The 27,609-nt window shown below is 38.7% G+C and overlaps 1 protein-coding gene across 1 annotated transcript; it reads right to left on the bottom strand.

Moving 5' to 3' along the window:
* Positions 1–3,618: 3,618 nt before the first annotated feature.
* LOC113062998 (prostaglandin E2 receptor EP2 subtype-like) lies at positions 3,619–6,353 on the bottom strand. Its single transcript, XM_026233121.1, has 2 exons — positions 5,271–6,353; positions 3,619–4,253 (listed from the first exon to the last, which is right to left on the bottom strand). The coding sequence occupies exons 1-2, from the start codon at positions 6,060–6,062 to the stop codon at positions 3,966–3,968; spliced, it is 1,080 nt and encodes a 359-aa protein (XP_026088906.1). The 5' UTR covers positions 6,063–6,353; the 3' UTR covers positions 3,619–3,965.
* Positions 6,354–27,609: the final 21,256 nt, after the last annotated feature.

The raw sequence follows: 27,609 nt of genomic DNA, 5'->3' as shown, positions 1-27,609 counted from the left end.
GCGGTAGGGAACTTTTGACGCTCTAGCGGTTAATAAACAGAACTGCTTGCGTCTTGCGGAAGAACATCCTAGCCGGAACTACTTCTCTCTGTTTATGTCTATGAAGAATCACAAAGGTACTGGGTTACTCCGCCGCGGTATCCCCGAAGCAATCTAAAATAGTCCGAATATAAACACTTATTATAGGTGCACCCTAGTGATTCAGGACAAGCTAAAAACATGGTTTTGAAAATGGATTCATGGTGTATTCGCTTATTATATAATTTTTTTACATTTTGAACACAAACAAAGTTACGGACCGCAGCTCTGATTGGTTGTTTTTTTTACCGGGAGCGATGGAGTTTCTGCAAATGGCAATAGGACCACTGGGAGGAGCCAGAGGAGCTTGATTTTTTTCACAGATTATCTGTCTCATATTCTACTGTCAGGACATAATGACAGGTTTAATAAATATATAAAATATATTTTTTTACAAAAGTTCCCTACAGCACCTTTAAGCGCACCAACTTAAATAATAAAATAGACTTACCTTTGGTGGTCCATAAACATGCCTTCTCCAGACAAAGAGGGAACTGCTGCATCTTTCAAGAATAATATTTGTGCGAATCCGGCATTAAACTGATTGAGAATGAGGAAGCTGTCCTCAGCAAAATGTGCTGCACATAATTTTACATGTGGATTATAATTTTTGGGAACCGAGTTAAACATAAATTGTAACCATTGATCTCTGAGTGCAGCGTCCCTGGGAAGCCCAGACAAAGGTGATTGGTCTCCGAGATTAAAATAACAGCGTTTCGACGACATGGCGACAAACAGACTTTCCAAATGCAACTCTTCCCCTTCAAAGTGGGAGCGCAATAAGACCACGCCCCCTTTTTGTGTATTCCTGTGGGCGGAGGTTAGTCAAAAAACTGTTCTTCTGACATCATTAATGGAGGAAGTAGAGGGATGTAGTCCAAACTGGTCGTTCGATGTAGGCCAATTGTGTTAAATAAAATATCTTGCTTGGCATTGAACTTTGAGCTTTAGAGTTTTACTGATATTATTTATACTCTAACAACAACATTACACACTAACTAAAGTTTGAAACATGGGATCACGAAGAATGGGACCTTTAATTTTATGTTATATTTTTAATGGATGTCTGTGGGATTAATGCAAATAAATGGCAAAATTCCAATAGCAGATTAAGCTACTGTTTGGTACTGTATACTTGATAGCATAAGAAAAGCCAAAATATTTCATAAATTTAAATTCAGTGGAAATCTTTGAAGATTTCCGTGGAGTTCTGGGAGCGCAGATTCCATTTGAGACTGTATTACAGAGACCTCTTAATTCTTGAGTATTTCCTCCATGAATAAATAAATAAATACTATTTTTGTTGTTTTCACCATTTGTGTTCCGTATAAGGAAATGACTCCAGACAGATTTGAACCTGCATTCCCAAATCAGCATCATAGCTCATGTGTTAGCTTGCCACAGCACCAATATATATTTTTTTCTTTATAACTTGAAGATGGTTGCACAAGAGAATGGCCCAAATAACAACAACCCTTATTTGTTAAAGATGTTTACAATTCACTCAGAATGTTTCGCATTAACTTGTGTGCACCACTTGAAAAAGTTCCAGTCCTAAAGCGGATCCTTAAGCCTGCAGCGAAGGAGGTATAAATTCAGCCAATACCAGCACTACATCAACAAAAGGAACTGCACACAACAGACAGTCTCTTAGATCAGGTGCCCACAATCCATCTGTGACAAACTGTGGCAAAAATTGGATAAGCAAGCACTGGTTTCTGGAATATTTCAACTTTATCAAAGAAATAACATCTCTCAGGCTTGTGCAGACTACATTACAGTTACCACACAATGGACTGTTATATATGACCAAATTGAAAGATTAAATGTTTCCCTGTTTGCACTCTTGCCTTATATGGATCCCTCTCTTCTCTTCACCAAAGGCCCAATTAAAGGAGCACATTAAATGAACACATGGACCCTGTCAGAGTTTCTGCCCATAAAGGTGAACAACAGGACACCCATTACTGTTTCATTAGTCTGAGAGTCTCTATTTACTGTGCAATTAAAACATACACATAAAACATGTAGACCGTTAAGGAAAAGACCAGATGCAGCTCAGGTAATACCTCCAAAAAAAAAAAAAAAACGTATGTGTTCTACACACAAGCTGATGTTTATTGTGGGAAAATAGCACAACTGCTTAAGAAACGTCTGGTTTTTCCCAGATCATTATTCAATCTAAGTGGCTGTAAAATGTTAGATGTTTACGTTTCTTTCACTGTAATGGACTTAATTATCATACACTAGAAAGAGCTTTTCCAAGGAATATTTCTGTCATAGTTCTTGAGTTTAATACCTATAAGTTCTGCATGCAAAGATGTAAAACCAAATAAAAAAAAAGACTTGGAGGAAGTGAACTGATGGAAAGAACCAGTCACTACCATAATGTCTTAAATTGATATTTTTGTCAAGTTTTAATGTGAATGGTCATGTCTGACAACACGTAAGTTTATTCAATTATTCTTGAGATATCCTCTCTTAAAAATAAAGTTTTTTTTTTTTATTGGCGTTGATTGTTCCATGAAGAACTTTGTTTTGTTATTGGAACTTTCATTTTTAAGAGTGGAACTAAAAATGCCCATAACTTTTGCGAATTTAAATATTAGCACGAATCAGAAAATATAACTACGGTATTCTGCATCTAAAAATTAGAAATCTGTGATCATTTTTATTTTCACTTTCTACTGTAACCACAAATGCAGACATTTGAAGAGGAACCAAACAACATCGGAACCCACTGACAAAAAAAAAAAAAAAAAAATTCCCATTATAGTTCTACAGAAGTTTTGCAACATGATGGTGAGTAGATTGTGAACTAATAATACAGATGCAGCCTTTATCTTTATTAAAATGATGATATCATATTACCAACAACTACCTTAAAGGGTTAGCTCACCTTAAAATCATAATTATGTTATTAATAACTCACCCTCATGTCGTCCAAAACACTGAGACCTCCGTTTATCTTCGGAACACAGTTTAAGATATTTTAGATTTAGTCTGAGAGCTTTCTGTCCCTCCATTGAAACTGTGTGTATGGTATACTGTCCATGTCCAGAAAAGTTAATAAAAACATCTTCAAAGTAGTAGCATCCGCAAAATGCATAAATGTACATTTTTCAAAATGTTTTCTGTGTTTATTGCATGTGTAATATGCAACATATGGTGATTTTTATCAACACTGAGATTTCCTAACTGTTACATCATTTTAAAACCATCTTGTAACTTCAATTCATTCACTGTGTAAACATCAGGCAATGTCAGGAGATTCGAACATATTGAACAGACTGATCAAAAACAATAGACAAACTTTCATTTCCTCGGATTAGCCTGTTTCACCTTCCCTCCACAGAACCATCTTCAGTCATAGGACTGTTGCACAATTTAGTAAAGCTGTTTGGCTCTTTCACAATGAACTGACTTGCTATGACATGATTCAGTCCTGCATGTAACTGCAACGCAGTGTAAAAACCAAACATATAAAGTGTGAAGCCACACTAAGAAAGACATGCAGTAGAAACAGGAAGTACAGCTTCATTTCACCCTGTAAATATTTATTTATATTAACCAATGGGTTTCCTGCCGATAAACACTCACTTATTTTCCATCCAGTCTAAAATAATGTTTTAGTGTCCATAAATAATGAAAATAAATAAGTTTACTTTTCTAAAAAATATATATGTATATATATATGTAAAAACTCTTTTATGTTCTCCATGACATTATAGGTGCATTATTATACACCACACAGCTCTTTCATCCTCTGGTCTCAGATCCATCTGTTTAGGTATCCAGTGACCTGGATCTTCAGTATCCGTTATTTTCATTATTTGAGTGAGCGATCGCTCCATGATCCTTTCCACAACACAGGGAGGTTTTAGAGATCAGGAGCCGGGAGTTCCAGGAATTCCTGTGTTAACTTTCATCACACTGCCTCCCAAATCGCCAGGTGCGTTTGACTGATACAGGACTGGATGAATGCTCCGGACCTTCTCCTGGGTGGATTTGAACTTTGCAGTCTTGCACATCTTGTCCCAGAGCAGACGAGGCACTGGAGGGCTGAGGATGATGAAGACCCAGGGGTCTATGATGGGGTTGGCCGATACTAAAAGAAGGGCTATGCGATTGTTTTCGCAACAACAGTGGTCGAAAATGTTGATGTACAGTTGAATCTGTGGAGACAAAAGCACAGAGTGGTATGTTGTGCATAAACAATAAATCAAAAATGATGTATTAACATAAAAACGTGGTCCCACGTGGTTTTCCATTACAATGTTCATATTATAGTGTAAACAATTTGTGAAGCTGCTAGAAATACATTTTGAATAGTGTTTCTAATCCTTAATGAATTAAAACTTTTCTGAATTTTTCAAGTCTGGCTTGATTAGAAATGCTGCCTGGTTCATTAAATTTTTTTTATTCATTTTTTTTTTACATTTTTAAGTGTGCCTTTGGTATAAAAATAATTTTAGGGCCATTGTATATGGCAAGCCATTTCAATATTTATTTCTCTCAACTAACTAGTATCAATTTTACATTACTAGTACCTAGTTCTAAGTCTACTTAGTAATACAACAGTTACACGTCTCTTCATTCATTCATTAGATACTAGTTTGTATTCCAATAGTGACTTGTACAGTATGTAATCAATGTAACTAGTATTTACAGTATTCATTTCATATACTACTTATTAATTTGCTATTTATCACTGACTCTGCTTAGTAATTAGTAGTTAAAATGTTACTAGTAACTATTAATACACACTAATACAGCACATGTCTACTCTTATGTCTACTCAATAACAATATGGAAATGGGAATGGATACCAATGCCTATGGATTAAAAAAAACAAACAGCTATAGAAAAAAGTTATTGTATATAAAGACTAGTGAATAATTTATTAATAAAGATAAAGGACTTTAAAAGATGCTACTCTTTATGCAACAAACCTAGTTGAATAAAATATAGCATTCTGTCTAGAGTCTATGAAAAATTCATTTATGTGCATTGCCCCTGTAAACAAATTAACTCAAACTTCGTAACACAGATTTATAACTTTGAAGAAACAAATACACTATCTTTATAAAACAGAAACCACAGTGTCCTTACACATACAGGAACAGGACAGTAGTCAGCTCATGTATAAGTAAAGTTTGAAAGAGTGTTTGACAAGTCTGAACCTGCCTTACCACAAGAGGAAGAGAGCAGATGACGAATGCTATTGTCATGACCCCGAGCAGCACCAGATGTTCAACCTCCTTCGCGATGGATCGTTGCCTCTTGTGTCCTCGCTGCCTTCGGACAGAGCTCCGGTGCGCCTTGCGTCTTCGGTACATGAGTGACAGATGATAGATGACGGACGCGTTGCATAAAACCGTACACACAATCATAATGAGCAAACAAGACGCGTAGATGATATTGAACACTTTATGCTCTGTCGCAGTCGGGCGCATGTCTACGAAGCACCACGTACCGGGACAGTACTGAACATATTTCCCAAAGCCGAAGAAAGGTGTGGCACTGAAAAGAGCGCAAAACAGGTATATGAGAGCGATGGTGATGTACCCGCAGCGTTTACTCATGCGCTTCTCGTAACAGTAAGGATGTCCGATGGAGAGCCAGCGCTCCACTGCCATGAAAAGAAGAATGGCGAGAGTGACCATACTGAAAAAAGTCATGGCGTATCCAAAGTGGCCGCAAACTAATCGGCGTTCACTCATACCGATCAGAGATTCATTCCTAAAGTACGCGGTTAAAACCAGTGGACTGACGGAGAAAGTTCCCAGCAAATCCGTGAAGACCAACGATGTGACGAGGACTTGGAACAAAGATGCGGGCTGTTTCCTCCGCCGTAGTTCCAAGAGAATTAGGGCGACCACGTTCCCAAGGACGCCGGCGGAAAACATAAACGCAGTTGTTGTAGGAGATCCACCAGAGAGAGTGGGTTGCTCATGGCAACTGCCATTAGAGTCTGCAGCCATGCAATCTTTTTCTTCTTCTGAATTTAAGGGAAACTAAATATCATAGCAGAGATGATCCATACTTCTAGTGAAGCCGAACTTTTACCCACAGCTCTTAAACTTTCAAACGAGCGTGAGAGTGAGGAGGAGTTTGAGCAGAGCGTGCTCTGATGTCAACAGCCAATGACTCACCACATCTAGACTTAAAATGCCAAATGAAGTCTCTGAAAATTGTAAAAAATTCAAAAGCTATATCTATTGTAAGATATTATAAATCTGTATTTGGCGTATTGTGAATGTCTCCTTTTATTTTATTTATTTATTTTCTTTTATTTTTTTAATCATCTGTGGAGTTTGTTTTTTTGATGCCTGTTTTTTCTGTAATATATATATATATATATATTTTTTACATATTTTCAATAAAAAAAAGACTTAAAATGCCATCAGATTATTTAAAACCAGATTTGTTTTTTTTTTATTATTATTTACTTGTTTACTTTCTAATACTACTTAGATATAAATAAATCGCTAAATTATTTATACATGTTAAATATGTATAAATATTTAATAAACAATGCATTACAGGTTACTATAATATTTTAATTTAATAAATTGTATTGATTAATAGTATGTAAAATTACATAACATAAATACTATTTATTTGCAAATTACACGCTATTTAAAAGTTATATAGGGTTTATTTAATGGGCATAAAATCTTGGTTTACCATCTGCATGGCATCATAACGCCTCCCTGTGGAGAATATTCAAGACACAGACGAGTTGATTGGACCAAGTGCGCATTATTTAACATTACAAAACATTAAAAGGTCAAAACCTGTAGAGTACAGCTTTTCACTTTTCTATATCAAAGCAAATATTTGCTGGGACAGGCCTCCTGCTAAAAATATTATAACAATTCAAATGAGTAAAAATTAAAATATATTTAAAATGCACAACTTTTATTAGAAATGGGAACCATTCATTTCACAAACTCTACATTTGACATTTACATAATTAATGAAACAGTGTGTGCTCATATAGCATGTGTTCACCATGTGCTCGTTTAGAAAGCAGTGATCAATCATCAGGGGCGTCAGGACTGGGGGTAAAACCAGTACTGATTACTAGGGCCCCAAAGGAAGAGAGAAAAAGTCTGGAATAGATTTTATTTTACCTTGATATGTTCATGGGGGTGGGGGTGGGGGGGATGGGCATCAGGACTGCCTATGCATAGGGCCCGGGTTCTTTTGGGGGATCATCATCACAGTATCATATTGGCAATAATCCACTTTATCCTCAAATCAACTGGAGCTCCACAGGGATCAGTACTGGGACCACTTTTGTTCTCCATTTCATATTACAAGCAAACTGAATGTATTTTTCTGTCATTCCCATTAAAATATACTTAATTAAATCTCTGTTTCTGTCATTTGATTAATGGGCTTCTTAGCATGTCTGGCGGGCATTTCTGTCTGAATTGTTTGAATTCATTGAAAACAGAGCAGCTGTTCATCCCAGCCAAGCCAAAGCCTTTTCCAAGATCTTGTCATTTCAATAGACAAACTCAACCATCTCACCCAGAAAGCCAAGAGCCTTGACAACGACCTGTTGTTTGCACCCTACATACCACAGTCAAGACATGTAGATTCCTCCTGCAGAAAATCCAGAACATTCATAGAAAGCTGTTGCCAGTGATGGACCCTACATTTACTGATAGCTCATGAGAAATAACCCGTGCAACTACAGAAAAGTTTTTTCAATGTATTACAGTGACTGTATGATTTACATTTATTACTTTATGTATTACAAATAAGGTATATTGTCTAGTGAACTGATGGCACTGTGCTATTATTGTCTTACTTCATTAAAACTGAAACTCTGTGAAATTAAAAGAATGGGAATGGAAACATTGTCATAATTTAGTCATGTAGTGGTTTCGTTAGTAATCATGTTTCAAACCTACATATGTATGTATTTATTCTGAACACAAAAGATAGTTAAAGAATGTAACCAAACAGCTTGAGACATTCATGGTTGACTTCTATTGTACTTTCTGTCCATACAATACAAGTCAATAGACACTGAACCAGTTTAGTGAGTAAATGATGATAGAATTTTCATTTTTGTGTTGGCTATATCCTTTTAATGTAGCTGTAAGACATTTCATTGGTTTTGCTACTTAACATCTATTTCCTTTTAGGGAGAGGGTTGGAGTTACAATAATGCTAATGTAAATGCTTTTTAGATTTCATGCTGTCATCTGGGAACATTAAAATATTAGCCACTCAGTACTATAAAATGCAGTTGTTTAAATTATAAGAAATGCAACACAGAGGTTGAGGTCTCAATGGCGCAACATGCTAAATTAAAAATGAATGATGAAAAGAATCCTTAAAGGAGTGTATAACAATATAAAAACTTCACAATAATGGGGAGGAGGCGGGAACCGGCAAACATTTAAATCAAGACTTTAAAAATTTTTTTGTCAAATATGTCTCCTTTTCCAAAACCAGAAATATGAAAACGAAACCCTATGTTCAGGAAAATACTTGGAATTGAATTGTGTTCCTTTACCAGCACTGCAGGTGTGTGTAGGTCACAGCAGCATGATGTGCTAAAGTTCAAAATATATAAAGACAACATATCTTATGCTAATGTTTTAGGCTTTGTCTGTGATGTCTGAAGGAAGTGTTTATGAAAATCCAAGGATTCTAACAATCCTGAAAATTATCAAATTTTTCTAGAAATCTAAGTAATTAAAGTAGTTCACCGCAAAATGAGAATTTGGTCAGAAGAACTAAATTTTGCAGGTTTGGAATGACATGACAGTGAGTAAATGATGATTGAATTTTTATTTATTTATTTATTTATTTATTGGAGGGGTGGGGCAGGTTGGGGGTGAACTTCCTCTTTTAAGCTTAGCATTTTATTTGATGATCTCCAACGTACATCCTACTGGATGTAACTTTGCAAATACATGTCAGCTTACTAATCCTAACAGTCAACTGTCTAATGACAGTTAGTTGACATTAAGTTGCAAAAGGTATTTATAATTAGTAAAATGTCCAAAGTGGACTTTTGAAATAAAGTGTAACCTAGGGGAATATTTAAAATACTGATTTACTGAAGCACATGTTTGTTTGCACAAATGATTTTCTATTCAAATCTGATGAACATTTGTGCATTGGATGCTTTGTACTTGCATAGAGATTTTGGTAACTATGTGGATTGTGGTTAAGGCATTCTTTAATTTTAAGTGACCACATTGTCACATCTCATGAATTTCTTCAGGGACAATTATATTTAAGTGTTCCAGATCGAAGCTGCTCCCTCTCGAAATGAGAGCTGCTGTTTTTGCTTTATTTGCTTTGTATTTGTATTTGTATTTGCTTTGCTGTTTACAAATGTTTGTTTTATGAATGCTCTTGAAAAAGGACACATTTTCCCTTTTGGATTATCTGAAGGGCAGTTCTTCAGGAAGCTGATAATGAAGTGTATGAAGCACTGAAGATAAAATGGACATGCCAAACACCAGGTTGGTTTTAATAGAGGTGATACATCAACCAAAGAAGAACTCTTCTACAGTCTGTTTGGCTCCAATGAGACCAGCAAGAACCTCTATACGTGATTGCATGAAACGTTAATTACAGTAGAATCAAACACGCCTGCAGATAAGTCTGCTAATAAGACACAAATGGACATCCCTGCTTCACTTATTCAACAGCTTTCAAAATTGAACCAAGAACTACTACATGCTAGTTTAAATAACATGACCAAAATGTGTGGCTTGCACCTGAGATTTTGCTCTCAGGATGGTTTCTGTACAGTCTATCTATCCAACTGGTCCATGCTGTCATAAAGTTCAGCTAAATAATGTGGACATCCATGGCTTTGCTGTGGTGGGAGAAGATCAAGTAAACATCTCCACAGTCCTGTCCCAGGGCTCTGATGGCTGTGAGCATGCTGGTCTTAACATTTGGCTGGCTGTTTGCTCTTGAGCTCCAAGACCATCTGAATGGCTTCAGCATAGCAGCTGTGACTGTTTTTTTTCTTATCTTATCTATTATTTTATGTCACACAGATCATGAAGAAGTCTAAAAAAGAAAGACATGTTTTCTCCATGCTAAGTTTTCTGTTCAGGCAGAGCTGGTCTTCAGCCAACAAGGTCAGTGTATTACCATTATTCAAGAGGCTCGAGGAATGGATTCATATAACCACTTGAAGTTCAATATAAGAATCCAACAGTTTCTCATGACCAATTTGTAGGTATTTTAAGAGGTGGCTAATTCATTCGACCTGTTTCAAAAAATTGAAATTATGAGATATTAAGTCATGATTATGAGGTAAAATAAAAGTATGACATAAAAGATGACATTCTAAGTAATAATTATAAGGTAAAGTAATAAGTATGACATAAAAAATTGAAATTATGAGGTACTAATTCATGAGATGAAGTCGAAATGATGAGATACTAAGTCCTGGGTAAAGCTGAAATTATGAGATAAGTCATGAGATGAGGTTTTGAGATACTAAATCATGAGATACATTTTAAATGCACATTCACTATTTCTATTTATGGTCCACAGAGTAGAACTGTAATGAACAAGGAGTAACTTATTGCGTGTATATATATATATAAATTTTTTTTTAATTATGAGATACTAAGTCATTAGATTAAAGTCAAAGTTATAAAATAGAAAGTTGAAATTATGTGATACTAAGTCATGAGATGCAGTCAAAATTATGAGATACTTATCTATAAATATGAGGGGGAAAGTCATAATTATAAGATAAAATCATAATTATCACACAAAAAGTATAAATTATGAGGGGGGAAAAATCTAAATCATGTGACATAAAATGTAGATTTATTATCATATGATTTCTTATGGGATAAAAAGTAAATATGTACTTTTATTATAATTTCAGATTTTATGTCATAATTATCACTCAGTATGTCATCGTTTTGAAAGTTTGTATTATAGTTATGACATTTTATGTCATTATTATGATTTACCAAAGCATTTTGATGTTATATGACGGAAATGGGCTTCCATAAATGGAGTGAAAAACATCCCACTGTTGTTGAACTAAACATCAACACTACTGGGCCAATGAAATGTCCAAAGCTACAGGAGATATTCTGATTACCTGAAAAATCCTTAATTCCGATAATACTAATGTAACTCTTTTATGAACATTCATGTTTTTTATTGATAGTCCTTTTGCATATTTTAAAAGCAATAAACTACTCGAGTCCAAAGTTAATGCTTTAATAATGCTCAGCTGCTCTTCACTGCAAGAGTACATGGTGGTTTCAGAAAATTGCTGATCGGAGACATTCTCCTAGCTGCTACACCACAATGTGAACATGATGGTCATGCTCACAGAAGGAACCACCTTTAGATATGCCATAGCCAAGTGGGGCCTGTAGGAGGTAACAACATACTGATAACTAAACCATACTACCTTATTGGCCTTTATTAGTTCCGTTTCAGAACATTTTGTATCTTGTTCAAGTCATTGTTTAACTGTATGTTATCAGACGAGCTCCCTGGACTTTTGGAGTTGAACCTCAGTTCGACTGGGAAGCACCACTGTGACCCCACGGCTCTCTGCCTCCCAGGGGATGGCACTCATTACCATTGTCAGTGTGCCATGGGCTTCCAAAGGGATGGATGCAACTGCTATGATACAAATAGTTCAGTGTTTATCTATGACATATTTTGACATCAAGCCAAGCGCTTGCTATGACTGCTCCTTTGAGAGTTCCCTTAAAGACTGTGTGTAATTTTCTCATGCCATTATTAAATTACTGCCTTAGTTAAAGTTCAGAATGGCTGTCTTGGATTTTGTGTATGTGATCCAGATGTTGATGAGCGCACAGAGGCACATAAGCAACTTTGCAAGTACGTGTTAACTTATTCTAACCCTATCTCTACCAGTCTACTTATACACTACTAATAATCTAATGAGAGTCAACATGTATGTGCCACATTACCGATAGTCAACAAAATGTGTTAAAGGGACCATCAATATAAAGTGAAACCCATTTTTTATTAAATGAAGCCTTGTTGAAGCAAAAATAGACAAAAGTTAATGGTACGATTACGCTGATATTGGCTCAGTATTAATTTCTTGTTTATTGAACTACAGTGATGATGTGACACAGAGAGTTTTTAAAAACTCGGTTGAATCTGTTGCTTGTTGAAATGATTCACTGTTTAGAAGCACTTGAAACCCCCAACGTCAAGTTCAGGTCTTTCAAACTTCTTCCCCCCCCTAAGCGAACAAGGAAAAAAAAACCTTGATGTATTCGTATATATTGGGGTTTTTACATGTGTGAAACTGCTATTTAGTTATGGCCACTTTTGAAACACTGTTTTATTTAGCTTGGAAACTTCTATGAATCTTTGTTGTGAATCAGTCATGTTTCAAACTGTCTAAGCTAAGCGATTTGAGAAACCAAGGCTTTGTGCCATCATATGTTTTCTAAAGGTTTCTGCATTTTGGTGGTTCACCACTTGAGGGGGTGGTCTCGTGAACCCTTGTGAGTATAATGAAAATAAGAGAATTCATGTTAATTGCATCTGATGGGCCTGATTATCTTTCGAGTAAATGATTCAATGACTCGATCTACTGACGTAATAATGTTTTCTGCGGAAAAATTGCCAATGAAAAATCCTACCACAGACTGGCAACTTCAAGTGCTGTAGGATTGTTGGAACGCTTCAGTTAATTTGCAAAATGTATGTAAATATTCATTTTAAGGCACAATTTACAGTAATTCATGAATCATGCTCATTCAACACAGACATTTTCATGCATGAGGATGACTAATGCTCTTCAATCACAAGTCTAATTTATGCAACCAAACATGTGCTACACATTTGAGAGTTTTTTTTTTTTCATAGGCCCGTCATTTTCTTCTTTTACAGACATTGATGAGTGTTTTTGCAGCTCTGTTATCTGTTTGCTTCCTGCTCCAACACCCAGGGCTCCTTCCACTGCCACTGCTGGCCTGAATACAAGGGCGACGGCTTCCTCTGCCAACCACCACGTAAACCACAACACTTATCAAACAAAAACATATCAGTCTCCCTGTCAGCTCAGTAACAGACTGTTCTCTTTATTTATAACACAGAAGAAGTCCGGCAACCAAGTCAAATATTATGTTCAGTGGCTAATTATAAATCAGTCAAACACAAATGCGTTGTTTAATCATTCATAAGCAACACCTAGAACATGTTCCTGGAACAATACCCTATGTTCCAGGACTTGGCTTAATCCATCATGCCATTCAGTGAATTCTGATCATGTATTTAAATGTTCAATGGTCCTCTGTATTTTTTTATGCTAGAGAAGTGCAAACCACCCTTAATTGTGTGAAATCATCACAGAGAAATTCTGCAGGAGGGTCTAATCATCTACCCAGGCTTGCAAGCCTTTATTCCTCAGTACAAAGCCCTGCAATACCTGGACAGTAGAGGGCAGGACAGACAATGCCTGGCACAGCGCAAGCCAACTGTGATCACCCTCACATTCTGCACTTACTGCTCTCTAACCCTTGATATGGTCAGAAAAACACCTCCTTTGTTTTTGAAAGAAGTCTATTGTGCTTATGAAGGCTCCATTTATTAGAGTATACAATTGGAGTAGTGATATTGTGAAACATTATTTAATATATAGCTTGTTTCCAATGCAACATTTATCATGTTCATATAGTTTAACTTGATGTATAGAATAACTAAAACTAAAACTCAAATAAAAAGGTATAAAAATATATAGACATACAGTACAACATAAACTAATAAAACGCCAAAAACACAACAATTTTGACCTAAAATGAACAGTTCAAAATTAAAAATTCTAATTAAAATATTAACAAAAACTATAATAGAATCTAAATGACACTAAAATAACACTAGTCTTCAGTGTCAAATGATCCTTCAGAAATCATTGTGTTATGCTCATTTGGTGGTGAAGAACATTTCTTTTATAATAATAAAGCATAGATGTATTAATAAAAACCTAATAACCCCAAACATTTGTACAATATTATGTAATAATCTTGTTTTTATTCAGTAAAATTGCCCCTTGAAAAATGTCTATATATATGTATATGTATGAGCACATCCTGGTCATCGTCGACTAAGTCCATCGCCCAGGAGCTGTTTCTGCTGGCCAGCCGAGTCGGCCTCCCCTCGGAGATCCTGACTGACCAGGGAACCCCCTTCATGTCCCGGCTAATGGCGGACCTCTGCAGGCTGCTGCCGGTGAGGACCACCGTCTATCACCCCCAGATCGATGGGCTCGTAGAGAGATTTAACCAAACCCTCAAGCAAATGCTCAGACGCGTAGCGGCGCAGGACAAGCGGGATTGGGACCTCATGATCCCCTACGTGCTCTTTGGGATCCGCAAAGTTCCTCAGGCCTCAACTGGCTTCACCCCCTTCGAGCTTCTGTTCGGCCATCAACCTTGGGGCCTCTTGGACGTGGCCTGGGAAGCATGGGAGCAGCAGCCTGCCCCCCAATGTACCATCATCGAGCATGTCCGACAAATGAGGGAACGGATCGACCGAGTTATGCCGTTAGTCCGGGAACACATCACCAGGGCCCAGCAAGCGCAGCAACGTCACTACGACTGGGCTGCCCAACCACGGGAGTTCCAACCGGGAGACCGCGTCATGGTCCTGGTCCCCAGCTCTGCATGCAAATTCCTGGCCTCCTGGAAAGGACCCTACTCGGTGGGGGAGAGGATTGAGCCGGTCACATACCGCCTGAGACAGCCGGGACGATGGCAGGCGGAGCAACTCACATCAACCTCCTGAAGAAATGGGTGGGGACCCGGGACCAAGTAGCTGCCCTGAGCCTCACCGAGCCCGTCGTTGTGGATGTCAACCCCCACCTCTCGGCTGCCCAGAAGACGGAGCTGCAGCACCTGGTCAGTCAGTTCCAGGATGTGTTCTCCTCCCAGCCCGGGCAGACCAACGTGCTTCAGCACCACATCAGGACGCCCCCAGGAGTCGTCATCAGGCAACGGCCCTACCAGGTCCCGGAAGCTTGTCAGCAGTCTATTGAAAAAGAGGTCCAACAAATGCTGAATGCCTGAACAAAGTCTCCGAGTTCGACGGGTACCCCATGCCTCCGGTCGAAGAGCTGCTGGACCACCTAGGAAGGGCCCAGTACATCAGTACCCTGCACCTCACCAAGGGCTATTGGCAAGTACCGCTCTCCAAGGCCGCCAAGCCAAAGACTGCCTTCTCCACCCCCAGTGGCCATTGCCAGTACCGGACCCTTCCCTTCGGCCTACACGGGGCCCCCACGACGTTCCAGCGAATGATGGACATCATCCTGCGGCCCCACCAGGCATACGTGGCCGCCTACCTGGATGACGCCGTGATCCACTCCGAGTCATGGGAAGAACATCTGGATCATCTGCAGAGCGTGCTCTTGGAGCTCCGGCGGGCTGGGCTCACCACCAACCCCCGAAAATGCCACCTAGCCCTCTCTGAGGCCAAGTACCTGGGCTTCCAAGTCGGCCGAGGTCTCATCCGGCCACAAGACAAGAAAGTCGAGGCCATCCACGCCGCCCCAAGTCCCCGGACAAAGACCCAGGTACGAGCCTTCTTGGGGTTGGCTGGTTATTAACGATGTTTTATCCCCAACTTCTCCTCTTTAGCCGCCCCCCCTGACAGACCTGACCAGGAAGGGGCAGCCGGAGAAAGTATGTTGGACTCCGTCTGCACTCATGTCCTCACCTGTACTCCGCGCCCCGGACTTTAGCTGCCCCTTCCTGCTGCAGACGGATGCCTCTGAAGCCCTGGCCATCAGGTGGGCAGTCAAGAAGAGGTTCTCGAACCGAATGCAATGCTGGTCTAATCCCTCTCTCATTTCTTCGCAGAAAGCAGCGAGTGACCGACAGCCCACACACTTTGGAGCACGTCAGGACACCCACTTTCACCTTGATTGGCACCGAAGAGCACGGAGAGCACACGGGAAGCACCGGCCACCAGAAAGCAGATCAGCTCACTTCAACAGGCACCCTACACTTACAAATAAATCCACCCTCCGGGGCATTTAATTCACGCACCCCTTGTTGAGTGATTCTTCGCCCCGTGACTATTTCAGACAGGAACCACTTTGGCAAGTTAACTTGAGTTTAATGAACAAAATTTATCTTTGGCGGTATGGTTCCTTATGGAGGTTCTTGCTCCCAGAATAATTGAACATACAAGAGCTTTAACATTAACTCCCCGGAACCATGAATTTAGAAATACATAATAATTTAGACTTTTTAATAAAGTCTTTAAAGCAAACGGTGATAATCATGTAGATGTGGCAGTGGTACGTCTATCCTGTAGCCTGGTTATGAAGATGGGTGTCTCTCCGCAAAGAGGTCCATGCCAGCTAAGATTTTTGGAAGCCTTAGTGATCTGAAACAAACAAGACGACAGCCAGAAGGTGCGCAGTAATGTGCTCATGCATATAATGGGGAGGGAGGGAGGGTTGCGAGTCTTTGAGCATACTGACCGAGCAGTAGTGGCACGTATATATATATATATATATATCCCGTGTCTAATAGGAGAGATGTGGTGATTGGAGCGATTTGACAGCTGACCGCATCAGCCGTTCACAGCCTTGCCTCCGTGGCCTGACTGAACTGACGCTGCGCTCGATATATATATATATATATATATATATATATATATATATATATATATATATATATATATATACACACACACACACACTGTATATACTATTTGATGGCAAAATTATTTTACTTTTATTATTATGATTAATACTGTTGTTATTTTTGTTATTATAATACACATACATAAAATAACTCTCAACATGAGGGTCATTTATCTATCTAAAATATATATGTATTTTGTATTCTTTTAGTTTTTATTAGTTTTAATCTGCTGAAATCTGCATGGTCCATTGCCATTGAAGTTGCTGTAAAAATGTGGAGATCAGCAATAAGCTTGCAAATGAAATCATTCAAAACACATGGACTCAGATTTTGTACTGCATGTGTGTTGTGGGAGTGGTGTTCAGTTCCAGCTCTACATGACATGATTATCCCTCAGGAGACAGCCTTACTGTAATTAACGCTCACATAGTCAGTCATTGAGGCAAGATATATGGATGAGTCGAAACTTCAGAAATATGGGTGTGTTTTTCAGAAGAAATATTGTGTCTTACTCAGCGGTGCTGCTTCCCCGTGTGGAGACTTCCACTCATGACTCACTACTATGGTCAGCCGTCTGTCCTCTCAGGACTACATGCCCCTGTGTGACGCTCACGGGAACTTCCTGTCTGTGCAATGTTACTGCAACGGCAGTTTCTGCTGATGTGTGGACCGTCGAGGATGAGAAATAACGATGATGTAAAGCCTCCCTGTGGGTAATGAAGCTATTTAGGACACACTTCATACATGGAAAAGCCTGAAAAGAAACATTCCATTGAAAGATTTGCAAAATCACATTAAAACTAAGCAGTGTTATCAAAGATGCACACATCTAAAATAAAACAGTTTTTTCAGTTTTATCTTTTTTCGATCTATCTATCTATCTATCTATCTATCTATCTATCTATCTATCTATCTATCTATCTATCTATCTATCTATCTATCTTTCTAGACTGTCCCATTTTAAAAATAGGGAATTATTATGGTTGAATTACCATCATTTTCTCTTCAGATTCCCTAATTATGCAATGTGAAATTCCAGGCTTGGTCCAGCTGGAGGGATTTGCGGTGGACACTGTGCACAGGAAGTTATTCTGGGTAGACAGTGGGAAAGACAGGATCGAGACATCTGACCTGGATGGCAGGAACAGAAAAGTGCTCATTGATTCTGATTTGGTGAATCCCATCAGCATGGACGCTAAGAATGGGTCAGTACATTGTATTTACCATTGTGCATAAACAAATTAGTTCGAGCTATCGTAAAACACAAATAAATGTATTAACTGGAAGCTTGTGTGCCTTGTTTTTGCAAAAATACATATGGGAAAATGTACATACACACTACAGTTAAAAAGTGTGGGGTCAGTAAGAGTTTTGAAAGAAGTCTCTCATGCTCACCAAGGTTGCATTTATTTGATCAACTACAGTAAAATCAGCAATACTGCGAAATATTTTTATGATTTAAAATAACGTTTTTCTATTTTAATATATTATAAAATGTTATTTATTCCTGTGATGCAAAGCTGAATTGTCAGCATCATTACTGCAGTCTTCAGTGTCACATGATCCTTCAGAAATAATTCTGATACGCTGATCTGCAGCTTAAGAAACATTTATTAATGCTGAAATGCAGTTAAGTGTACTTGTGCTGCTTTAAATTTTTACAGAAACCCAGACACTTTTTTGTTTTTTATTATTAATACAAAGTTCAAAAGAACAGTGTTTATCTGAAACTTAATGCAACCTTGCTGAAGAAATGTATTCATTTATGTTTACATAAATATGACTGAGAGTGTGATGTTGCCATGTTGCCCAATGCCCTGACACAAATCACCTGTGCTTGGCAGATGCAGGTAAGAGTTTTCACAAAATATAGCATCTTACAAAGATGAAGTACAAACTGAAGCTAAAATTCAACTGAATCACCAAACACAAAGAAACTGGAGTTTATATAGTTCAGCCTGGCAATCTATAACAGCCACTTTTACTACAGTGACTGAGAGAGGTGAGTCTCTGACACACTGGATCGATTTGATCTGTTCATTTATAGAGACCCCTGGACTCTGCACTTAACAGATTTTTGACTCTATGGATTTTCGGTTCATAAATTAAAGTGAATAATGAAAACAAAAGAACCCAAATCTGAGAGAGACTGCCAAATGATTGGACTAGCATTTTCAACTATTTTTTTTTTTAAATTCCACCCAGTATTTATTTTTATATATAATATTACTTTAAATTAACTATTCGTTTTATATTCATATTTAAATTTATCTTATTTTAAATTTAAAATTTTGTTTAATATTTTGTCATTTTGTCATGTGCTTTTGTCGTTTTTATTTGTTTTATGTAATTCATTTCAATTTATTTTAGAAAAATTAAAATTGACATAATTAAATAAAATTGGTGTTCGTCTAATATGTGTTATTTTATTTCAGATTTATTTTAATCAACAACAACTTTTTTTTTTTTTTTTTATAATAACCTTGACGTCACCCCAAACACCCTGAACCTGAAACTCAGTATTTTCACCAATAGATGTCGCCACTGAAAAACATATTGTTATTTTTTGGAATTCATTAGAAAAACGTGAATGGTTCGAAATGGTGTGTGTAAATTAGAAATACGTTAGATAAAGATTTCAAACCAAATGAAGATTGGTGGGGTTGTTTTATAAGGCATGTACTTTTGTCACTTTAAAAATGTATATAATACAAAATAAATAAATGTATTTTCTTAAATGCATGTTTTATATCGGTGCTTTGCATTCATGTGATGCCTGTCAGGCTTAATGCACAGGATAAAAAACTAATTGGCCCTCAACCACACTGGAAAATTCACTGTCTAAAATAATGTTTAAAAATTACAAGGGTTATATGAGCAGAGAGAGTCTCTCCCGCAACTCCTCAGCATTGTCTTCATGTTGTTCTGCTCAGTTTGAATAGAGCCTAGTTTCACATTATTCTCTCGTCCATGGGAAGGTGTGGAATAATATTTGAGCATTGCCATGGGGTTTCTGTAAACCCACGGTTTGATATTGCTAAACAAACAGGATGGGTTACCCACAAGGCACAAGAACCGCCAAAAGACGGCAAGACTTCGCCGCAGAGGCCGGACCTCCCAGCCTGTGGAGGGCAGCCAACACCGGCTTCTGTCCTTCAGCAGTCAGAGGGTTCAGGGAAGTTTACTCAACAGAGTGGCCATATACCCAGAGGTGGGGTGTGAACTTTGGCCATTAGGCACACGGGAGCTGTCTGAGCCCAGTGGCTACACTAAGTGCATGTTTCTCGGATCCAACACGGTGTCCTCTTAACTCCTTCTGGATGAAATGTTTATTAAGCCTTAGGAACTTTCTGGCTTTTTAAAAACAAACATTATTGGATTTCATTTGAAAGCATAACAATGTGAAGGGGTTTAGGAAACATCAGTCAAGAACTTGATTTGATCATTATTGCTCTTTTAAAGCGACATTGACTCAAAGAGAGAGAGGAGAAGTGGTGTGACAGGGGCTCTCCTGGGCTCATTGAAAACGAAACATGCTGCTGCGTCATTTGCAGAAGTCTGATTGCACAGTTTACAAGTCCAGCCAATAGTGCATCGCAATAGTCCTTCTTAGAAATGGCAAGGGCCTGTATGAGAAGCCATGTGGCATGCTCTGTTAGAAAGGGTCTGATTCTTCCGGACGTTGTGTAGTGCAAGCCTGCATGATTGTGCTGTTTTTGCAGTGGGATCTTTAAAGGTCTGGTTTTCACCCCAAGATTCCTGGTAAACTGCTTGTGTACTGATGGGGTGGCAGTGAAGATGAAAAGGTCTGTCTTTGCCAGGTTGAGCCGCAGGTGATGCTCTTTCATCCATGCCGATTTGCTAATAAATCCAAAATGTGCTGCTCAAATAACCACACAAGGTGATGCAAGGCACGTTCCCATGGCATTAAAGCCAGGGGACGCGTCCAGCTGCTCGTTGGTTAAACATATAGTGAATTTGATCCCGGGCAACAGCAGTGCGAATGCTGAACAGCTCCCTTCACACGCAGAACACCATAAGAACATATTCTGATTCGTGAAGGTTGCATGTTGATGTCTGAAGTACACTATGCATAAACATGCCATTGCAGATTTAAAATCAGAAAACAGGCATGACTATAGACATCACTGTTGAGTCCAATTAGACCAGCGCGGATAGTTAGCATGCTAGGAACAGATTGTGCTGTAGACTTGTTTTTCTTTCATCCAATCATTTAAGCCACTCAACCCTTCCCTTTTCAATTAAAGCCCTCTATCATGCATTATTTTAAGTCCTAGACTCAATATAAGCATCCTAAAGCATTTGTATAGGCCGAGCATTCAGTGGCGCAAAAATTGGAGACAATATAATTCCTCGAGGTCTTTGAAACTCATGCCAACTTTGTCTTGAAGGTGCACTGTATGCCAAGTAATAAGAAATAACAAAACACCTCGTCTTTTTTCCGATCAAATTCATGTTCAAGAGAGGGAAAAAAGAATAGAAATAAAGGTAGACAGGAAATTGAATGGCATCTCGATGTGTACCGGGGGGGCTCTGTGTGCAAAGCACTCCTACATGTATTGTTCTATAGCCTAGCTCTACTGTATAACCTCCACAAACACCGACAATCACGTACACACATCTCTCACAGTTCATCTCCTCTATACAAACAAAAGCCCTCCTGCTGTCACATCACGCAGAACCTGATTTTACCAAGTGAGACATGTTCCTGGGACAACACCTTTGTTGTCCTTGGAACAACATTGTGATTAACCAATCAGATTTGAAGAACCAGTTTATAGATTTTGTGAAGTTTATGCTTAAAATCAGTGTTTGGTGCTTGTACATCAGTGTCAATAATCTATCAATTCCTCAGATTTTAGGAATTACTCATTGTTAAGGTTAGGTTTAGGTGTAGGGATATGGTCAAGAATACATTTTTGGAGTAAAATGTTGTTCCAGGGTCAACATCTAACTTAGCAAAATCAGGACGTGCGTCACATTACACACACACACAAAGAAGTAAAGTCAGTTCTGTTGTTAAGGTTGTATGTTACATCAAGAAATTATCTTTTGATTATGAATCAGCATGAGCATTCAAAAGATAACTGTCACAGTGTCTGGGTTGTGTTCCCTTGGTTTCCACTAGGTGTCCTCCTTTCCTACGGTGTCTGTCACCTTATCACTTCCTGTTCCCTTATTTGGTCACCTTCCTCCTTGTTTGAGTTAATTGATTGTTCCCCACCTGTCTCCAGTTCCCTCACCATCCTTCTGTGTATTTATACCCGGTCTGTCTGAGTCTGTTTCACGGAGTCCTTGTCTTATGTGTGATACTTTCCTGAGTCTGCTCTTGCCGTGTGTTCTTGTTTTTGTTTGTTATGTTATTGGATATTCTGGTTTTGACCCTGCCTGGACTGTTTACCCTTTTGGATTTGCCCTTTAATAAAGACTCATACCTGCACTTGGATCTCTTCTCGTTTCCTGTATCACCGTACGTGACAGAAACGTCAGTTTAGGATACAAATTGGTGTCCCATTGTTTTCTCAAAGGCACAGATCTCGTGGTTTAACTTATAATTAAGTCATATTAACCAGTATATCAGTATAACATGAATCTAGCATGAAAGGTAGGTAGTTAAAAACACATCAAATAAATGGTGATTGATGATTTTACATTTATTCTAGTCCCTCTACCTGAATCACAAGCAGCATCACAATTCTGATGTATAATTATTAGTCAATATTCCTTTATTTTTATACTCTTCATTTTATTTTTTAAGTCTTATTTGTCTGGCATACATATGTTGACTGCTTCAAAATGTTTGGTTAAAACACAAATACTATTAATCAACTTCAATTTTCTGTCATTTTCTCCACTTCATAAAAGGAGCCGACATATAAACACTGAATGAAGTCCTGTGGGCCGCACCCTCGGCCAGGAACATGTATTTGCTGAACCTTGAGAATGAAATGAGTTACATAAACCCACTCTGTGGTCAAACACGAGATTACAGTACAGTAGAGCACAGTGCTGCACTCTTATCTGGACAAGACCATATACAGTAGAGTGTGAAAGAAAGATAGACAGTGACAAAGTGCAATTGGCGGTCATTTCAATAAACCAAAACGGTTCGAAACAGATGACTCACTTTACGAATTTTGTCATAATATGTGTATGTGTGCTCGTGCTTTGTGATCTTAACAAGGTTGCAGCAGACTTGCACAGAGAGCAAAGAGCATTGTGGGATTCTTGCCATGTTATTGAAGGTTACTGAAACCAGACTGTGCTTAAACTTCCTTTAAAAACTCCCTATTCTATTCAAATCTATTCACAGCAACATCAGCTCAGCCAATGTTGTGCATTTAGGGCAGGAATAAACTGAATGTCTTATTATTTTGCAGTAAAAGTGTATTTTGCAGATTCTTCACAGGGGTTAAGGGTGTGCGTTATGACAGTCAGGAGGTTTATGAGCCCTTGCATAACTAACAAGTCCGTTAACTTTAGAGCAGGCTCCTGAAAGACTGGCAGACTTCAGTTACAACTCTGCTCCAACACATCTGCTTGTTATTTTCAAGTAATCCTGAACATCTTGATTAGCTGGTTCAGATGATTTTGATTAACACTGAGTCTAAACTCCGCAGGATGGTACCCTTCCAGGAACAGGTTTGGAAAACCTTGTTGTGGAGTGGTATAGGATTCAACCAAATGGTCTGGCATGTTCAGAGAAGAATTTATGTGCTGTTTGTACCATTTGAAAACGAGGATCCCAACATGATCAAGAGGTTGTATGCGGACCACATAAGCATCAGTGATTTCCACATGATTCTCCCAACCGAGAATTTGCATGACGGGATAACATCATCTGCCCTAAGTTGTTAAAAAAGAAAAGTTAAAAGAGTTAGGGTTGCATGCAAGAATCCTAAGTTCATAGAGTTTTTGTCATCAATTTGAAACAATAAACCATCTCCAAGAGCTTATTGGTGAGGGGAAATGAGATGAAAGAGTGAAAACTGTAGCTTGGTGTCTGGGAGAACAAAGACCAATTCCCAGTTGTTAACCGTCACCCAAGCACAGAATATTCCCCTCTGATGAGTCCCTGGATGGAGGTGAATCACCCAGCCATGTCTCCTCTCGACATGTGGAAGCCATCGGAAAACACAACTCCCCTCTTCTATGTGTGGGTGGGAATACAGCATCTGAAGTGAAGTAGGGTTGTGTTTGGAGATTGTATGTTAGCATCGGTTTTCGAGTGTTCTTAAGCTTACGGGAAACGTCCCCCTGTCAACGGTCGGTTGATTCATACTCAGACTGGATTATTGGAAATGACATCTGCTGATGAATGTTTGTAACTGTTAAATGACTACCTACTCATACCCCGGATCTCATTTCTCTCTAAATACTGTGTTTACCTGTGTTGATTGTTACAAGGCGGATGAAATGGCACGGAGTAAGCTGCATTCAAATTTTTTAAAGTAAAAAAAAACAAGTCAAAAGTTTGTTGGAGTGCTCAGACCATCTGCACAGATCTATTGGTTCTCATCCAAAAGTCTTAAAGAAAATTCCAAAGTCGTGCAGCTATTCTAATCCGCCACGGTGCTAATGTCTGTGATTTCATTATAATTTCTGGGGTGATTCTATGTGGTGGGTTGAACACCAATTTCAGGGAGAGCACTTGGCAATAAATCCTTATCCTGTGGTGCGCGTACAGCCAGAATGCTGTAACGTGCTCAAAGCAAGCATTCCTGCTCCACTAAGCTTGATCTCTGAAGACATTTCTCATTGCCACTGCCAAGAAGCCAATTCTATGTCTACATTTAAGTGGATGTTTTTGGCAGACGCTGTCTTATCAAACCTGCAAGAGAGTGCATGTTGTTGACAATTAACCAGGCTGCTAGAGATGCATATTTTATGAATCTAGGCCTAGCTGACGTCACTGTAATATTCTAGCATCAACCTCTTGATGCTAACATTTTGCTTGAGGGCTGCATGGTTGTTTAGGGCCCCAAACAAGCAACAGTAATCAAAAGATGCTTCATGCAAACAGGTATTTTTAGGTCATTGTGACATTTGCCGTCTTTGCCTGGTAAACATTTACTGTATATAAAGGAACTAATGCTTGATTTGACGTCAGTGTGAAGAAGCACTATGGATGTAAACAACACATAGCATACATAATGTTTAATGTAAACAAACATTCCTCTGATCTTTTGGGGTTTTATCGGGGCAACTGTGGCAATCCATATGAAGAATATATGGATATATTCTGCATATAAAGAATAAAGGGGATCATGAAAGTTTGTATCTTTTCTTTGCATGTCTGTTCTGGGTTAAACACTGATCCCATCCAAGAATGCATGCAAGAACACATTCAAACATTCATTCAAAAAGGTATGTTGATATATTGTATGCACTATTGGTGTGTGCAATGTGTTTTATGTTTATTAGATCATCTCAGTATTCGCTCTGCATCATGGAGAGCTATTTGTGTGGTGCAAAGTTTCAGTTCATAGTAGACTGCTAGGTTTTATTAAGTTAGCTAAAAACAGGTTTAAAAAATTAGCTAATGGAAATGTGGCCATGAGACTTCAAGATATAAGGGGATCATGACTAATCTCTTTAAAGGATGTGTGTTTGTACTGTATAATTCTTTGCAGGTCTTTTCTAGGTCAAACTCTGAAGAGAGGTCAGGACAGAGATCAGGTCAGAAGGGTTACTGATTAACACTGGCTAGCATTCACAGACGGCAAGCTGCTGAAGGTCAGCAACATCCTGCGCACGTACGCAACTGTCTGGCCAATGCATTGTTCACACATACTGTATACAATGTTTTTGTGCTATGTTGAGGTAAAAAAAAAAAAATCGGTTAGATAACGTGTCACAGAACACAGTTTACAGTAATGACTGTGATAGCGCCTCTTGTGGCCATGTCGAAAAATGCAACACACACTAGTGTCAGAAAGCAATTCATAATTCAGCACATTTTAAAATTCAGCAGTCCATAAAACTGAGATTGAGTAGCGTGGTTTGCAGTTACATACTTCGGGCCGAAAGATAATGCTCCACTAACAGATTTTTTTCACTCACTTTTAACCCGGGTAAAGGTAAATTTCACACCTGCCAATTAGAGGCTGTGTTGGCGCTGCTTTATACCTGGAGTCATGAAACACTAAGGTTAACAGGGTTGCGGTGTTAATTAACTTTGCATAGCAATACCAAACATGTACACTGTTACAGTTAGATGCTTAGCAACAGACACTCAATCGCATGCCTTATATTCACATACTTTAGACAATCACTGAAACAGGACGCATTGTTTCAGACCATATTATTGATGCATTTCTAGTCCACCAAAAAGTATTTTCAGAAAAATCTTGATAGAACGGTCGTTCTCCAGTATATAATATGAGGATGTGCAGGTCTAGAGCCGTTATCTAAACAGGTCACATGCTACATTCCTCCAAACAGTGACACTGACAAACGTGCCAATAAAAATGTTAACCTAGAGCTTAGGAACGTACAGTGTGAAATGTCAGCTCATGAACACGCAGGATTAATTGTTGATCCGGAGTAAAGATTGTTCCCTTTGTGTGTCAATCAATCAATCAATCACCTTTATTTATATAGTGCTTTAAACAAAATACATTGCGCCAAAGCACTGAACAACATTCATTTGGAAAACAGTGTCTCAATAATGCAAAATGATAGTTAAAGGCAGTTCATCATTGAATTTAGTTATGTCATCTCTGTTCAGTTGAAATAGTGTCTGTTTTAATTTGCAATCAAGTCAATGATATCGCTGTAGATGAAGTAATTATTATTATCGTCATTCACTATGGTTGTATGATTTTGCATCTGTGTTTCTGAGTACTACTGATAAAAATAAAAATAAATGGTTGGCAAATGGCACGACAGGCATTGATGTCTGTCCTCCTTTTCTCCTTCCATTGTGAACCCTGGTCCACTTAACATGTGTTTGCTCTGTGCCCTCACCTGTGGCTCGCATTGGCCGGCACTTTCCCTCCTCTATTTGGATACATCGATTAGTTTCTTCTTATCTCACACATGACAGAACCCAATCACAAAATCCCCCGAGATACAGAGAATTCTGTTATCCAATTTCAACTACGCACAGTGGTGGGAATTAAGACTTATCTGCTTGTGTGTCAATAGAGTGTGTATGTGCTCACACAGGCAGCGTTTTCTTCAGTTCTGAGAAATTCAGGCAGGAAACCAGGTGAATCTGACAGTGTCTCAAGCTCTGCAGGTACGACAGGTGCTCTGTGTACCAGAGAAACAACACAGTCCCAGATATATACTGACCCAGTTCTCCCGCGACTGTCCCACAGCAAACACGCGCAGCTCTTTGTGTGTGCGATCCAATCCCCCGGCCGCTTTCTGACTTGCTCAAAGCTCAGTGTTTGTTTTATCTTGAATAGATGTAATAGCCATAAAGGTTTGATTGCTTTGGAGCTCATGAACTACATCTGGCTGTGTGTCCCTGCGAGAACAGAGCGTGAGACAACAAGCGCAAAACTTCAGACTGCACTGGAATGGCCTGCAACAATCAGGGAAAAGTCTATGAGGATGGCACAAAGACATGAATAGTGCTACCGTTTCTAGGCTTTGACTCGTGTCATCTCTCAGAAACTTCGAATAGACGGAGATGACATCATCATGCCTCAGCTTATGTGTAAACCACAAGAACGACAATGACCTTGCACCACCAATAGCCCAACCACAGGCTTTTTGGAAGCAGGCCAGAAAGATAGATAGCTCATTTTGATATTTGCAGACAGTCCACCACCTTTAAAGTAAATTGCACCGATAACTAGTTAAGCAGTGCAGAGGTTCTACATACCGTAGTAAA

This window comes from Carassius auratus, chromosome 45 (genome assembly GCF_003368295.1).
Source record: "Carassius auratus strain Wakin chromosome 45, ASM336829v1, whole genome shotgun sequence".
In the NCBI taxonomy this organism is placed as follows: Eukaryota; Metazoa; Chordata; class Actinopteri; order Cypriniformes; family Cyprinidae; genus Carassius; species Carassius auratus.
Note: the sequence above shows the minus strand (reverse complement) of the source record. Positions and strands in the feature narration are given on the sequence as shown.

Excerpts from the sequence above, each read along its gene's own strand:
- LOC113062998 (XM_026233121.1), bottom strand. The coding sequence starts at position 6,062 with ATGGCTGCAGACTCTAATGGCAGTTGCCATGAGCAACCCACTCTCTCT. Across the intron at positions 4,254-5,270 it reads TCTGCTCTCTTCCTCTTGTG|ATTCAACTGTACATCAACAT; the intron begins GTAAGGCAGGTT and ends TTGTCTCCACAG.